Source organism: Chrysochloris asiatica, unplaced genomic scaffold (assembly GCF_000296735.1).
Source record: "Chrysochloris asiatica unplaced genomic scaffold, ChrAsi1.0 scaffold00340, whole genome shotgun sequence".
Taxonomy (NCBI): Eukaryota; Metazoa; Chordata; class Mammalia; order Afrosoricida; family Chrysochloridae; genus Chrysochloris; species Chrysochloris asiatica.
Genome location: NW_006408858.1, coordinates 872,477 through 888,679, shown reverse-complemented (window position 1 = coordinate 888,679; position 16,203 = coordinate 872,477). Strand labels below are relative to the sequence as shown.

Sequence of the window (16,203 nt, the reverse complement as noted above, 5' to 3'; positions counted from 1 at the left end):
GGACTGTAGGATAAGCACTGGACTGCTAACTACAAGGTTGCAATTCAAACCCACTAACTACTCCTTGGAAACAATATACAGAATTGTGGAATAGTTATCAACGCAATAGTATTTAATAACTTCCTGGATGCCACCCTCAGCTTGAGGGTTTCTCGGCTACACACAGCCACTGGGATCTCTTCAATGTGGGGATAGGAGGAATACAGTGGAGGAGAAAAAGCAAATCCCTTTAAAAAAAAAAAAAAAAAAAATCCCGGCTCCCAGGGCCTCAGTAAGGGACATGTAGAAATAGACCTGTCCCCAACTTCTAGCCCACCTTTTCTAAGTGAGCTGAGCTGACACAGGAGTGAGGCAGTGCTGAGCCTTGGGTTCCCCAGGTGTCCAGCTGATTCTTCCCAAAGCTCCCCCCAATGTGATTGGGTGACCCAGATGTGTATGTAGTGCTAGTCCCACTCTAGGAAAGACTTAAGGGGCTGTGGGGCGAGCACAGGTTAAAATGGACAGTGAGCCAAGTGGTGGCTGCTTGGCATTTAATATGTAATCCAGCAAATAACGGATGCAACCCAGCAAACACCCCATTGAGGGTTCTCTGAGTTAGACCCTATCTACCTGTCAGTGGACCCCACTTAAACTCAGGGTGGCAGCGCCCCTTACACCACCCCTGTGAATGTAGGAGATAGTGCACAGGTCCTAGGGTTATAGCATTCTGCTGAGTCCACCCCCATCATCAGAGGCTATAGGACCAAGAACAGGTCACCCAGAGTACATGCGTCCCGCTCCCCTGACCACTGCTGGGCAATGGCCAGGACCCTGCTTCCTGCTGTTCTGCCCACACTCATGAGAGTGCAGCCAGGTGTGTCACCTGGGCCTGTCTTAAGCAGTGGAAGGAGGTATCTGAGCCTCCCATGCCCCTCAGCTCCCCTTTGGGACTCTGGGCACCCTGCCTGACTGTTGTCAACCTCTGCCTGGATCCTCATATGTCAGCACCCAGCTCTGCACATTGCTTATCAGAGATATGGGAGGCCAAGGAGTCAATGATGTCGATCAGCAACTGCTGGCTCAGCAACCGAAGTGTAGGCAGCTTGGAAACCTGCGGGAGTGACCCAAGTTAGTGCCAGGGTAGGCTGAAGAGCTCGTAGGGGCCTGACCAGTGTTGCATGGCCTCAAATGAGCAGACCTACATGGCTTATCCCAAGGGCTCACACCAACCAGGAAGGATAATGCCACTGACCTTGGTGAACTGGTGCACGATGATGTGCAGACAATGCCGCTTCATATCCAGCGCCTGTGTCTTGTCAGCTGCCTCCAGGATCTGGAAGAGCAAGTGCTTGAGACACAGCCCCTGCCCCCCAGAAGAGGGGAGGAGGGGAGGCCCAGGCATACCTGCAATACATTCTGCACCGTCACATTCATCTCCAGGTTCTGCTTGCAGTAGGCCTGCAGCCGGTTGTTGTAGAAGCCATAGTAGTAGGGGGCAGCAAACAGGTAGCTGGGGCTGATTAAGGAGTATGCCAGCACGGTGACCTGTCCTCCCACCCCCACAGCGGGCAGAGGGCAGTCGGGGGGGGGTCCCCTGTGGCCAGAACCAGGGTGACTGCACCACAAGAGTAGGGGCTGGGCCCCAGTCCTGGCTTGGACACCAACTTGCTCTTTAAACAGGGTTCCAAGACAAAGATTAAGAGAAAGTCACAGAATCCTCACTCCAGAAACCTATCTTTATGCACATTTGCAGGACTGGCCTGGCCTTATAGACCCCCTGCAGGGTGTCCTGTGAAGCAGGGGGGCATGCTCAGAGTCCACTAATTTTGAGTGGTACCACTTGACATGTGTCTGCTCGCCTATCAGAGCCAGGATGGCCCTTCTCCAGCCATCCCACCCCACTGCAAAGCCTTCCTTATAGCCACCCTACAGCCTCAGAACCCTTGGGGGGATGCTGAGCTCCAGCAAATTCTCCAAAGGGTGTAAGTAACTACCAGGCCAAAGCCAAGACTGGCTGGGATGCAGTGAGTCCTCAGGAGGCATGTTGACCTCGCCATAGTAGATGTATCGAAGCATGGACTCAAAGGCCTGCCTGCTGGGCACCATCTCCCCGATGGAGATGTTCACCTGCCCGTCCTCAGGCATGAAGGAGCGGAACATAGCCTCGAAGTAGCTGTGGAAAGACCCTTGAAGGAGGCTCATGGAGAAGGGACTGTGGCCAGACCTGCTCCCCTCACCTGCCCTGCCCTGTCCCTTCACTCACCTGGAGCGGGCAGCCAATATGGCCTTGTGGGCTGGTCGAGGGTATCCATCCAGCAGCAGTGTGATATCACAGAATTCTGCCCCCGCCCCTTCCAGGTACGCTTTCATGTCCTGGATCAAAGATGTGCCTAGGGGTGGGGATGGGGCCTGAGCAGGTGCCTCCCAGCCTCCCACAGACTCACCTGCTCCTCATGCCCCTCAGTTCCACCTCCCTACTCATCTGTGCCAGTTGTTCCCTCAGAAAGCCTCTCTGACCATAGGCCTTCCTTCTGTCCTAGCCTCCACAGCCCTTCTCAGGTCCCCACATGAGACCTTTCACTCTCCCTACCTGGAAGCAGGACTCCTTGGTCCTGCAAGTGGCTTCCCTGAACACCAAGAGTATAGTGCAGGTCTCAAGAAGGGTCAGGAGAGGCCAGGTCAGGTGAGGTCTTTGGGCCACTCTCACTATCACTAGGCCCCAGACAGCTGGGCTGAAGAGAGCAGCTCCTCATGAACCACTGTGATGCTATCTATGCACATCACTACCTCTGAAGCCACCACACCTGATCTTCCAGAAAGGGCAAGCGTACCCACCATAGAGGGCTACCAGCAACAGACATAGCCTGGTCACTCCACCCCAGCACAGCCCACTGTGTACAGGTCTGGCACAGACACTTGGCTGTGGATATGTCTGGAAAACTTCTGGCATCCACTGCTCTTTCCTAGTCTGAGGCTCCTAAGTCTCCGATTGTGATGGATAAGTCCAGCCAACCATCCTCCAGGAATGAGCCAGGAGGTCCTTACCAATGTCCACAGGCTGATCAGAAGGAGCACGAGGGGGTGGCTGCTGTTTCCGCCGCACAATCTCCACAATGAGAGGCGACGAGAGGCGCTCAAACTCCTTCATCATGATCACCTGGTTGAAGTGGGACTCTTTGACCACGAAGTTTAGGCAGTGTTCCTGGATGGACAGGACAGGCAGGGGTGGATGAGGCCCAGGTCCTGAGAGTAAAGGGTAGGGATGGCGGGGCTTTCCCTGGCCACCCCCAGGTCCTGGCACACCTTCAGCTGGCCCAGCTGCAGCCTGGCAGCACTCTCACACACCACCAGCACGTTCTGCAGGTCTACGGAGGCCTCGATGTACTGCCGGCACAGCTGTTCCAAGCGACACAACTGGAAGCTCAGCGCCAGCTTGTACACATCCATGATGAGCAGCACGTCCTCCACATGGCCTGTACCCATGGACAAGCTGGGTCAGCACAGTCCTCCCAGCCTCAGGTGGGCAATGCTCCCTCCTGCAACAGGGCCACCCTCCCCCAGGGTTGTCCTGGCCTCCGTGCTCTGCCCTGGCAGACCTTTCCGTGGGTACTGGATCTTGTCTGTGTAGAGAAACTGCATGAGCACCTCAAAGGGCCGTGCCTCAGCCTCACGGATGGCCACAGGCAGCAACAGGGGTGGCCGGGTACCCCCCACAGCCCCACCAGCAGCCTCCCGGGGAGCCAGGGATGCTTCCTCCTCCAGCTTCTGTTGGGAAAAGAAGATCACAGAGCACCTTGGGTGGGCACAGCACCAGCTGAGGGAAACACATCTTACCTGGGCCAGCCGCTCCCTCGCCTGCACAATCTTCCTACGCAGCCAGCGGCTCCGTGCCGTGACAATAGCCACATGGCCCTGTACACACTCTTCCTTCTACAGCAGAGACCAGATTCAGTGGAGGGAGTGGGGCAAGCCACCCGAAGGGCAAGACTCCCCTCCCAAGCACAGCAGGTGGTAGGGCAAGGCACCCACCTCACCCAACACAAACTCCACATCACAAAACTGGTGGCTCTCCCATAGCCGTCCATAGTCCTCATGCAGTGTGCACTTGGGGTAACAGGAAAACTGCAGGGTGTACCAGAGGGGGACCAATTTCAGGCTGCTCATCTACTTCCCCATGCTGGCCTAGCCTCCTAGCTGCAGGTGGGGTCACCCAGAGGCCTCAGACCTGCAGTATCTGCAGCCACCCCCTGCTGCTCTGACCTTCGACCTGGGCCCCAGCCCAGCCAGCAAAGTTATGAACTCCACACCTGGAACCTGTACATCTCCCCACTGCGGATGTTGTTGTCCATGGTGCCCCCGAAGATGTACATAGCGTCCGAGATCACAGCAGCTGCATGGAAGAGCCTCCCGCTAGGCAGCTGGGGCAGGGAAACAAGTTCATGAGTGGGTAGGGCAGGTTCTCTGGCCAGCACAGTCTCTCAGCAAGAGTACTTGTATACAGTATGGAGCTGGAGTGTACTGGGGCCAGGATAGCCCCCCGAGGGGGCAGAACAGGTGCTTGGTTTAGTCAGTGGAAACCCTGAGGCCCAGGGGTGCAGCTGGCAGGGACACTGGAGGTTTTGGGCTGAGGCAGACTGGACTCTGGGCCTACTCCTTACTTGAGCAAATTGTTCTGCAACTGAGTCTCTTACCAGGAAGTGGGGTTAACAGGACATGGCCAGAAAATTGGTGTGCTGAGGTCTGAGAGCCACCTCACCTCTGAGGCTGGCTGAGCTAGCTGCTTGGCTGTTGTGGGGCCAAAGTCCAGGCCAAATACTTCTCGGGACTTCTTGAAGCCACTTCCCCGCTCCTCGGAGGCCAGGCTAGGTGCCTCTTCAGAAGCAGATGCTCGCTCTGGTATCTCCGCCCCTCCAACCTAGTGAGAGAGGGTGAGCAGAGCATGAGGCCAGGGAGTGGGGCCCAGGCAGGCCCTAAAGATGGACACTCAGGCCCCCTGTCCTGAGCACACTGTGGGAACAGGGTGAGGGACAGGGCAGGCCCCAGGATGGGGATCACTGAATGTGGTCAAGGATGACTGTCCTGGGCCCCCTTTGGTAGGGGAGAAATGGCAGTGGGATATACAGGCATCCTTGGTCACAGAGGGAGGACAGACTGTCAGCCTGGGGTCAGTCACATGTGTAGGGACACCTGCCTAGCACGTACCTCACTGTCAGAGCTGGGCTGGACCACTTCCCAGGTCTGGAAGTCCACATCATAGCAGTGCAGCTCATTGGGAAGTGTGTTGTCAGCTGCACCCCCAAACACGTACAGATGGCGGTCAAAGGCCACCATGGTATGGCCATAGCGACGCTGAGGGGGTGGAGGGGAACCCCGGAGCAGGTGCTCGGTGGGAATGCGAGTCCACCTGGGGGCACAGGGTAAGCTGGGCCCTTGGACCACCGCCTCATCACTACCCACCCTGTGACTTCTACTGGGTTCTGCAGCTACCACTGGGGCCCTGACTGCATTTTCATAGACCAAAGGGTGATCCAGCTCCAGGGGAACCAAGTTCCTCTCAGCACATTCCACCATACCTGCCAGTACCCACAGCCTGCAGACACCAACACACATACAATCACTGTTCCTGCCATGCTTCCCCAGAGGCCCACATGCTTAGCCAGCTGGAGAACCGAACTTCCTGCCTATAGAACCCATCCCAAAGAGACACGGAGCCTGTGTGTTGCCCATTCACTGTTAAGACAGTGACAACACACCTGAGGGGACAGGCAGAGACCAAGATGAGGCGAGGCAGGCTACAGGGGAGTGAGCTAACTGCCAGGGCCAGTACCCCTCTCCAGGACTAGGGGCAGTCTTTCTCTTCTCCATCCACTCTAACAGTCACTTAGACTGCCTGCCTGTCACGTTAGCCTGAGGTCTTTGCAGCCACCTTGCACCCTCCCCTAGAGCAATCTGAGGATCCCCTTGTAGATTTGGGTGTCCGTATTCACCTCCTCCACATCAAGGTACGCCCAATGTCTTCCTCCAAAGCATATGGGTCCCTCTCTGACCACAGGGCCCCTGCTGAGCACAGGTTCCTCCCTCCCCTCGCCCCTACTGCATCTAGGCTCTGTGGAAAGTGGACATACCCAGCCCAGGGAGGAAGGGTGAGGGGTTCAGGCAACAAGAGAGACAAAAGAGACATACGAGGGAGTCAAGCAGAATCCCTCATCCTATGTGTAATGGAGTCTCCTCCCAGGCCAGGCCACTCTCAGAGAATGGAACTGGTCCCCTCTGCAAAGACTGGCCCTTCCTTCTACCTGCCCACAGCTGGCCTTGATGGCAGCTTTCGAGCCTCCCACCCCCACCCCCCGCCCACTGTGGGTAGTCCTATCATATAGCCAAGGGCCAGTGGCAGAGGGCAATCACAGCAGAAATTCCTGGAGCTAGCACACCCCCCTTTGTTCTCCCAACATTATAGATCATCAGCATTAACCAAGCCCTTCATGAGGAAGGGTCCAACCAGCCCCATCTCTTGGGCTGCCACACCCAGGGGCTGATGCCATGGTGTCCAGTATGCACAAAGCATACCCATGCACCTAGCTGTACCCAGAAGATGACCAGACAGTCTCTGGCGTGGAGCGCTGGGTGGAGCATCTACCGGGCTGGGCCACCCATCCATACCTATCCAAGTCCCACCCACCAGGGTGCTCACATCTTGTCCTTGAATTCAAACTGGAAAAGGCTGTTGGTGATCTTGGCCCCACTCTGGCCTGAGAACACGAACATCTTGTCACGGCACACAGCCACGGGGAAGTTGCAGCAAGAAGGTGGGATCTCACCACTCTGGGCCACCTGGGGGTGAGGGGTGGGCACTCAGTCTGGGGCCTTTCAGGACCTGGCTGAGATGACAGGTGCTGGATTACTTATACTTCTAAAACAACCCAAAACCAAACCCACTGCCATCAAGTTGATTTCCACTCACCCCCAACCCTAAATAGGGTTTCTGAGACTGTAAATCTCTATGGGAGCAGACCACCTCATCTTTCTCCCGAGGAACAGCTGGTGGGTTCAGACCACTGACCTGGCCCTGGATAAAACCACCCAAACCTACTACAGTGGCGTCAATGCCAACTCACTGCAATAGGACAGAATAGAAAACTGAAGTTTCATCTTTCTCCTGCAGAGCAGCTGGTGGGTTAAAACCACCAACCTGTCAATTAGCAGCCCAACACTTAACCTGCTGCACCACCCTGGATAACAGTTGGCCAATTAATCTTTGCACAACAGTGTGAGAAACAGCTTCCCAGCAAGTCCCAGTTCACAAACCAAAAACCAGTCAGTTCCTTTCAAATGCACTCATGACACTCCCCTTTGTGTCAGGGTAGGATTGAGTGCCATATGGTTATCAATGGCTGTTGTTTTAGGAGAGCACCAGGTCTTTCTTCCAAGATGTCTCTAGGTGAACTCAAGCACCCAACCTTTAGGTTAGCAGCTGAGTGTGTTCAGTCTTTGTTCATCTAGGGGCTCCAGATTAGAATAGCTACAGCTAACCTCATCACTAAAGAGGAAAAGAACAGCGGGCCCTGGGGGACAATAGGATGGCGTGAAAGATGGCCCGAAGCTCCAGTGACCAGAACAATGTGGGTTAGACCAAAATGGCATTCACCAAGCATTACATTCTACCCAAGCACAGCACTAAACCTAGAGATGGGTCAGGAGAGGGATCAAGGGGATGGAGGCTGGGAAGGGACCGGGCTTGGACAGGGGAGAAAGCCACCACCCAACCCCCTGCAGCCCTTACCTCTTCCCAGCACGTGAGCTCCCTATCCTGGAGGCCAATTGTCCACATGTCGTTCAACCTGTGGGAAGACAGGGTGGTAATCCTCACTGATGGGTCTGGCTGTCATGGTTACATGGCTCTTCCAGGGGGCCTAGCCTCAGGGACCAATCCATCCCTAGGTCAAGGGTCCACGTGCCCAGTCCTAGCCCTAAGGTGAGAGCTTCGCAGAGAGCAGTTGCACCAAGTCCCCGAGGGGAAGTGACAACAACATGCCAGCCTTCCATACACTAGGGCTGAGCCAATGCTTACACACGCAGAAGCTATATCTAGTGCTGATGGGGGTCTTAGGGAGGCCAAGCTCATGGAAACCTCCACCAACAAGGACCAGCAGGGAGGGCTTTCTACAATGCTGCAGTTTAGGGACACATGCTGCTTTTGTGATAAGAAAAATACAGCAATACATTGACCCAAGGACAAAATTCAAAAGGGTTAGGAAAGAAGGAATGGAAGCAAGAGACACAAGAAGGAAGTGGGCTGTGTGATGCTACATTATGGGGATGATAATAACATAAAACAAAACGGAGGTGAAGTGTTGAGTGAGAAACTAACAGGCTCCGTAAACCTGTACCAATTCATAATGTTGTTAAGTGTCGCTGAGTCAGTTCCGACTCATGGCAACTCTGTAGAGGATTTCCAAGTAGTGGCTGGTGAGTTTGAATGGCCAACTTTGTGATTCAAACCAACCTTGAGATCCAGTGCTTACCCTATAGTGCCACAAAAAGTTAAAAATGAAAAATATTGAAAAGTGGCTTTTACCAATAGGGAAGAAAATTCTCCAGATAGAGGCAAGAACCCAGGGTGGGGAGAGGCTGGGTCTGAACCCTACTGCTACCCACTGCCCACCAGCCCTCAGGGCCCCTCCTCACTACACCTTGATTGTCCTTACCTCACCCCCACCCCATCAGGATCTGGCCCCTTTGCAGAGGTGGGGAGAACACATAGCTTCAGACCAATGCATAACAATGGCTAGACTCAATGCCCTCCCTCCCAGCCCAGCTGACTTCTGTGGTGTTGAGTGTGGACCCTTCTCCTACCCTTGTTGACATGCCCACCTTCCCAACAGACCCCTTGGGCAGGATGGTATTCAAATCCACTATGCTAACCATTCCTGGCCAGGAATACCTCAACACTCAGGGACTTATCCTAAGTGCTGGATAGCAGGGCACTACCTACCTGGCATTGCCATCATAGCCAGCGAAGATCCAGAGTTTGTCACTGTACACAGTGGCACCGTGAGCTGACCTGGCAACTGGCAACCTTGGGGTGGAAGAGCAAGGATTCAGTCTGTGTGTGCCCCCGAGCTATCTGGTCCCCATGTCAGCCTGATAGTAGGCACTGGGAGTAATGGGCCCAGAGCAGTGGCCCCACCAGGAGGGGCAGTGGTGGTTGCTAGATTATCAGGTTCTGATGTGCATTTTCTGATGTGATCAGTGATACTGAGCATCTTTCCATATGCTGGTGAGCATTTGCTTTTCTTTGAAGAAATGTCTATTTCCAGAGGTATCCAGGCAGTTATACAGTCCTGAACCCCCCTCTAAGTGGCCTGCAGAATACCCCAGGAAGGATCTCTGAAGGCACGATCAGGGACTAATCTCTGGAAGGAGATCACAGCCACACTTGGCTGGGAGTCAATGCATCCTAACCAGCCCCCAGGGACCCTGTACAGTATAAATGGGGATCGAGCTCAGGGGCTTGCCAAAAGGTTGGCTGTCAGAGTCTAACCAGAATCACCTTGGAAAAAAGGCCTGACCATCTACTTCCAGAAAAGAAGCCACTGGAAACCCTGTAGTGAGTAGTTCTACTCGGACATGGGGTTGGCATATATCAGAGTCAGTTTGTTTTAGTTGGACCAGTTTCCAGTCCCTCCCCATGGCTCCTCATCTGTGATACCACAGGATGGCGAAGTGAGGGGCAGGTCCAGTGCTCCCTAGTGCAGTAGCCATCAGGACACCCCAGAAGCCTCAGTCAAGCCTCTTACCGTCCTTCAATCTTCCACTCGGTCCATTGGCCAGTTGCAAACTTGTATTCAAAGAGATCATTTTTATTCTTCAAGTTAGAATTAGAATAAATGTCCCCAGTATAGCCCCCTGGGTAGAGAGAGAAAAACTATTATGGTCAGAGGCCCCTAGAGACAGAGCAGAGCCTTCTGGGATCCTTCCACCAGCCTCAATGGGGTTGTGGCTGCCAGCCTGCCTCTGGGGACATAGCTGAGATGACCCCTGCCCCCTATCCCTACAGAGGAAAGGCTACCTCTTGCCTGTCACAGATAATTCCAACGCTGCTGAGGAGATACTTATGGGAAGGTCAAGTAGAGCCATGCCTTCAAGGCACCTGGTACCAGGGCTGGGTGGGAGGCTGGGACTGGGAGCCAGGGGAGGACCCAGAGGTTGCTCACCAAAGACAAACATGCTACTCCCATAGACGACAGCTGAATGGTGGTAGCGGGGTGCTGGAGGGGTCCCAGTTGTGAAAGCCCTGGGGAGGAACATGGGTCATGATTAGCACACCCCCAACCCATGCACACTGCAGCCCCCACGTTCCCCAGTACTATTTCCTATATTGGAAAGGGAATACTAGGCTTGTTACTGTTAAGTGCTGTGGAGTCAGTTCTGACTCATAGCAACCCTGTATAGGGTTTCCAACGAGCGGCTGAAATGTTTGAATGACCGACCATGTGTTTAGCAGTCCAGTGCTAATCTTACAATACACATCATGACTCCTGGTTTATTATAGAAACTTTTAAAAAATCAAGAACAAAATGCAGGCCCTGAGAATAGATGACAGTTGAACAGTATGACATTTGTTAATGTCATTAAACTATACATGTGAAGGCTGCTACAGGTTTTGCTACAAAAACGAGAGAGACAGGCACTATCACTGTCACCTGCTGTGTCCTCTGCCTACTTAGACCTCTGAATCACTTGTAGAATAGAAGCAGGAGACAGACATTTTGCTCTTTCAACTTGACAAGCCGGCTCTGGCTCTCCCTTCCTGCCATTCTAGAATCACCCATGGCTTTTTTACAGTGATGGCTAGTCTCCTAGTACCTGGGTGGACCACACATTTTAGTCTGAATTGAAAACCCATTTACAATGCTTTTCCAAGGCTGCTCATTTTCAGAATTTTATTTCAAACTGAAGCAATTTTTAACAGAGAATTGTAAATTCTTCTAGACAATGTTTAACATGGATCAGAAGCTACTGACAGTATTTTAGAGTGTGGGAGGAGTGGCATCTAAACTTAGGGCCATCACTGAGTGCTCTCCTAACTGCTGGCACTATGTCTCAGCTCCTCAGAAGCTGTGGGTCTTGGGCCAGTATTTTTTGGTTTTTTAAAATTTATTGTGATTTATAGAAAACTTTACAGAGCCAATTGGCATTCCATTCAACAATTCCTACACTTTTTCTGTGACACTGACTGCAATCCACAATGCAACCACACTCTTTCCATATCCTCCCTATGTTTGTCCTTTCCTATCCCTTCCTGTTTTCTCCTTAGGCACTGCTACCCCAAGGGCTTGGTGACCTTGTAATCCTGGCGGTATGATGGCAGAGATCAAGAAAAACCCATTAGCTCCCCAACCCAGGGAGTGCTATAGGCAAGGGGCCAGACTGGAGTGGATGGGCACAAATACCCTGGGCCGGAAGAAAGCAAGTGTCTTGCCCAAGGCCACCCATCTATAATGGCATGTGTCAGAAGGAGGCATCACCTGCAGAGGGTGAAGGGCATGAAGGGTTCCCCTACTGCTAGTCCTAGGGTGCCCCACCATACAGTCACCCCAGGGGACGTGCCAGTGTTGTCCCCTACACTAGCTCCAACAGTGGGCCCTAGTACAGCTCTCCAAGGGTACAACTGGATCACATTGATCCTCAGATGAACAAAATTCAGCAGTATGCATCTCCATCTGGGGCAGGGAAAAGTAAGCAGCCCAGGAAATAAAGAAAATGATAGGAGTGGCTCTGGGCTTTCCTGCTTGCTTTGGGCTTCTTGGGTTTCCCATGATAATCAGCAGAGGGACACTTTTTTATAAAAGGAAGTGGGGTCCCAGGGCCGAGGCTGTCTACCTACCTGCACCAGGAGCAGTCCTTCACATCAAAGCGCAGCAAGTCATTGAGCATCGTCTTCCTGCAATTGGCCAGAAACGGTGAGAGAAAAAAACAGCATTAGCCCAGAGGAGCCCCAAGATGTGCACTGCAGGTAAGGGGAGGCGATGCTCTACACTGGTCAGTTGCTAACCCCTGAGAGGCACCCCAATTGATGCAGAACTGATCTACCTGGGGCCAGGACCAAAGCACTATCAGGCCACGGGGAGTCACCTAGCTGCTAAATTGAGGGCAAGAAGTGGCCCTAAGGCTAGAGTCACCACCCATAACTCATCCCTGGCTCTAGTGTCGCCACTTGTGTGTCTCAACACCCCCTCAAACACAAGTGAATGCCCACACCTCAGGGAGGGCCCTTTCCTTCTCGTTGGTTGAGAAATATGACATGCTTTCCTTCCATCAAAGACTCCACACAATGGTAGGCAAACCTACTGGTCACTGCAGCACCTGATAGCTAGGTCTCGCCACATGTCACCACCCAGACTGTTAGCTGCCCTCCTCAACCCAAACACAACAGAATGAAAGTTCGCCATCCCCATGATCAGGTCAAACTAACGTGATCTAGAGGGTTTTCAATAGCTGATTTTTTGGAATGTGATTACCAGGCTTTTCTTCCTAGTCTGGAAGCTCTGCTGAAACCTGTTCAGCATCCTAGCAACGCATAAGCCTCCACTGTTAGACAGTGCTGTTCATGAAGTGGCTGAGAATCAAACCCAAGTCTCCCACATGGAAGGTGAGAGTTCTGCCTCTGAACCATCATCATTGCTTCTCATTACCACCCAGAAGGGCACAGACCCAAGAGTTCAGCAGTCCTTGCCCACCTTGGCTCTCCACTCCCCAGGAGGGACAGCCACTCCCATTTTCCAGATGAAGACTCTAAGCCTGGGATTCCTGAATCCATGCAGGCAGGATGAAAGCATGGATACCTGGGGAATAAGACTGCATCCTCCCCTATAACTAGAGTAAAGATAGACCATGTCCTGGTTCTTAAGCAAAATACCCAACCCACTGGCAGTGAGCTAATTCTAACTCAGAGCAAACCTCTAGGACAGAGTAGAAATGTCCCCTAGGGTTAAATCTTTATAGGAGCAGAGGACCTCATCTTTCTCCTGAGGAGCGGCTGGTGGGTTCTAACTGCTGGCCTTGCAGTTAGCAGCCCAACATTTAACCCAATTGTGTATCATTATATCAAAAATATTTCTGCTCTAGGCTTACTGCTGAATTTTGTTCATCTGAGGATCAATGTGATCCAGCTGTGCCCCTGGACAACTGTACTAGGGCCCACTGTTGGAACTAGTACAGGGGACAGCACTGGCATGTCCCCTGGGGTGACTGTAGGGTGGGGCACCCTGGGACTAGCAGTAGGGGAACCCTTCTAGTCTAGAGAGAACTCCTGAGGATGGGAGTTCCCATACCCCTCCCTGCCACCCACCCACCCTCAACTGTCCTGTGCTGGGCACTAGAGCCTCTCCTGGCTGGGGGATCCTGTTCATTCTCCAGTAACTGCTGCAAGCAGAGGATTATTCTTTATCTCATTCTAGGTTTTTTCGGGGGGTATAGTAAACAGCAGGCCCTGAGCTTGGCCCTGTCCTGGTGGAACCAACATTGCAGTGAAGGAGAGAGGTGTGAGTAAATATGTCATCTGAGACAAGCAGAGCGTGTAAGAGAACCAGGAGGCCACCAGTTCACACAAGGAGTGTGAGAAGGGCAAAAAGGGGCATGCAATTGGGGTGGTAGGCATCCCAGTCAGAGGGAGCAGGGAGGACAAGGGTGCCTTGTCCATTCCAAATACAGCAAAGCAGCCAGTGAGGGCACTTGAGCTGGGACTCACAGATGCCAGAGCAAGGGGGTGGATATCACAGGATTCTGAGCTAGGGAGGGAACATGCTCTAACATGTAGTTTTAAATGAAGCCCTCTGACTGCTCATGGGGAAAGAAATTGTGGGAAAGATAGGCTGGGAGTTAGAAGACCATGCCCAAGGAGGCCAAAAGGGATTCCTGTATTGCAGAGCCAGGTCAGGGGGGGTCCATCTAATCCAATCCCCAAGGCCAAATCTCCCAGGTGTCCTATAGGACCAAGGTCACAGCACCCTTCCTGGGGCTGAGGGGGGCAGGGGAAGTAGGGATGGCTCCAGACTCACAGCAAGATCTGCTATGCACCAATATCCCACCCTCAGTCCAAGAGAACTCTCTGTAGAGCCTCTCACAGCTGCGTGCTCTAGGACCCTTGTGAGCCCTCTACCGTGCCATAAGAACAGCGGCATAACGTATACAGGAGGAAAGCAAAGAGCACTTAGCTTAGCTGAACTACTGCCTGGGCTCAACACCACAGAGATCTGGGAGACCACACTTCAGCCCCACCTCCAGCAGGCTTCCAACCCTTCCCAGAGCCTCCTTGTCCCTGGCTTCCCTGAGCCTATCAGTAAATGAGAGCAGGACAAGGAGACCATGGACTGACAGAAGAATGAACAAATCTGCTTTGGAAGAAATACAACAAGAGTGCTCTTGAGAAGCAAGTACAGTGAGACTTCGTCTCTTGTACTTTGCCCATCAGAAGGGACCAGTCCCTGGAGGACATCATGCTTGGAAAAGGGTCAATGAAAAAGACCCTCAAAGAGATGGATTACATAATAATTGCAACAATGGGCTCAAACTTAGCAATGATGGTGAGGATGATGCAGGACTAGGCAGTATTTTGTTCACAGAGGGGCACTATGAGGTGAAACACAGTACCCAACAACAACCAAGCAGGTATAATCCTCATCATGACCTGGGAGGTACGTTTGAGGAACCACATGTTACGGGTGAGGCTTATGGTGTTCCGCTAACACCTGGGAGGGCAGTCTGGCAGTGTAGATGCCCCGTCCCCAATCACCACGTTTCTCCTGGTTCCAACACTCCCATGTTCAGATTCACTCACCCGCTGTCTCCTTCAAATTGGGGGGAAAGCGAGGCTTAGGGTGTTTAGCTAACACCTGGGAAGACAGTCTGGCAGTGCAGAGACCACCCCCAGTTACCAAACTAGTCCCAACACTCCAATGTTCAGATTCACTCACCCATTGTCTCCTCCAAATACATAGATGGCATCCTTATAAGCCACCACTGTGTGCTTGCTGCGCCTAGAGAGAAGAAAGGGGTAGGGAGCAGTGAGGGACCTCCTAAGGTACCCAGGAGATAAAGCCAAGCAGAGACGACTAATTTTTCTCGAGGACCTCGTGCGGGAACCCCTGACTCTGACCTGGGCTCTCTAAATGTCTCCAGAGCACTCAGAAGATAGGTCCCAGGCCACCAAAATATCATTTCACTCTAGTAGCCTTTCACCTAGTCACCCGGTTCTTGTATCCCTAGGGTGGGCACCGTCCAGAATTCATCTTTGCTGTGATCATATCCCGCCCCGGAACCAAGCCCAGACTCTCCCCTGGTCCCTATCCCCGAACCCCGTTGTACCGGGCGCCCACGAACTCGTCGCAGGGCGGGAGGCGACGCCAGCGATGCACAGTCTCGAAGGGCCCAAAATTGAGCGTCAGGTACTCTACGCTGTCCGAGCAGCTGTGGTCAAAATCCACGCTCGGGGCCACCTTGGACCGCGCGCTGCCTACCAGGGCTCCGGCCCCAATCGAACCACCCGTGACGCCAGGCCCAGCCATCCCAGATCCACGTCCGCAGGGCAGCCGGGTTCGTGGGATTTGCGGCCACCGCCTCAGACTGCCCGGCAAAACTACATTTCCCTGCGATCCCTATGCCGACGGCGCGTCACTTCCGGCCAGTGCCGCGCTGTCGCTCGCTCCAATTTCTTGACAGGCCGACGTGCCACGTCACACCACTGGCCAGCGAAGCTTATAGCGTTCCGGGAATCATTTCCGGCGAAGTTCTGGAAAGAACGCCCTTGCCAAGCTCACGCCGCACGGGGACCCTCCGTGGCTGGCCTACATTTCCCGGCATGCCAAGCCCTCGCGTAATCCAGTTGGTATCCGCCACTCCCGGGACCCAGGGATGGAAAGTTCCGTGCTCGCAGTGTCCTCCATAGGAAGCCCGGCCGTCCCCTTTCTATTTCCACCCTCAGTTGCCCCGTGGGTTTCCCCCTCAGGCTTTCTTGTTAGCTAGGAAGCAGCGAAAAGGACAGGGACTTTAGATTCTCATTCCTTCTACTTAATAGCAGAGCTTCCGCTCTTCCGCCTGAGAGATGGGGATTCGGAAATGATGGACAGTTGCGAGAAGGATGGGGTCTCTCAGGAGTCAGCTCTTACAACCCTAAGTTCCAGGCACGTCCAACCTCTCATCTCTGTAGAGCATTTCCTGTCTCAG

At 53.3% G+C, this 16,203-nt stretch overlaps 1 protein-coding gene across 2 annotated transcripts; it reads right to left on the bottom strand.

The window, feature by feature from the left end:
* Positions 1–971: 971 nt before the first annotated feature.
* LZTR1 (leucine-zipper-like transcription regulator 1) lies at positions 972–15,647 on the bottom strand. 2 transcript variants are annotated; one of them, XM_006875808.1, is made up of 21 exons: positions 15,346–15,647; positions 14,955–15,017; positions 11,867–11,923; positions 10,194–10,273; positions 9,777–9,885; positions 8,972–9,055; positions 7,760–7,817; positions 6,671–6,810; positions 5,182–5,383; positions 4,736–4,894; positions 4,287–4,397; positions 4,009–4,101; positions 3,814–3,909; positions 3,576–3,744; positions 3,283–3,452; positions 3,025–3,181; positions 2,243–2,369; positions 2,003–2,152; positions 1,384–1,489; positions 1,232–1,312; positions 972–1,090 (listed from the first exon to the last, which is right to left on the bottom strand). In XM_006875808.1, the coding sequence occupies exons 1-21, from the start codon at positions 15,543–15,545 to the stop codon at positions 974–976; spliced, it is 2,529 nt and encodes an 842-aa protein (XP_006875870.1). In that variant the 5' UTR covers positions 15,546–15,647; the 3' UTR covers positions 972–973. The 2 variants fall into 2 exon arrangements, with proteins under 2 accessions (XP_006875870.1, XP_006875871.1); XM_006875809.1 differs by lacking the exon at positions 11,867–11,923 and having other exon boundaries at positions 974–1,090; positions 15,346–15,564.
* Between the last annotated feature and the right edge of the window lie 556 nt (positions 15,648–16,203).

Bases quoted from the DNA above. Each gene is read 5' to 3' on its own strand.
- LZTR1 (XM_006875808.1), bottom strand. From the start codon at position 15,545: ATGGCTGGGCCTGGCGTCACGGGTGGTTCGATTGGGGCCGGAGCCCTG. The intron at 9,886-10,193 runs GTGAGCAACCTC...CTCTCTACCCAG, and splicing joins GAGTAGCATGTTTGTCTTTG to GGGGCTATACTGGGGACATT. The intron at 1,490-2,002 runs GCATCCCAGCCA...AATCAGCCCCAG, and splicing joins ATGCCTCCTGAGGACTCACT to CTACCTGTTTGCTGCCCCCT.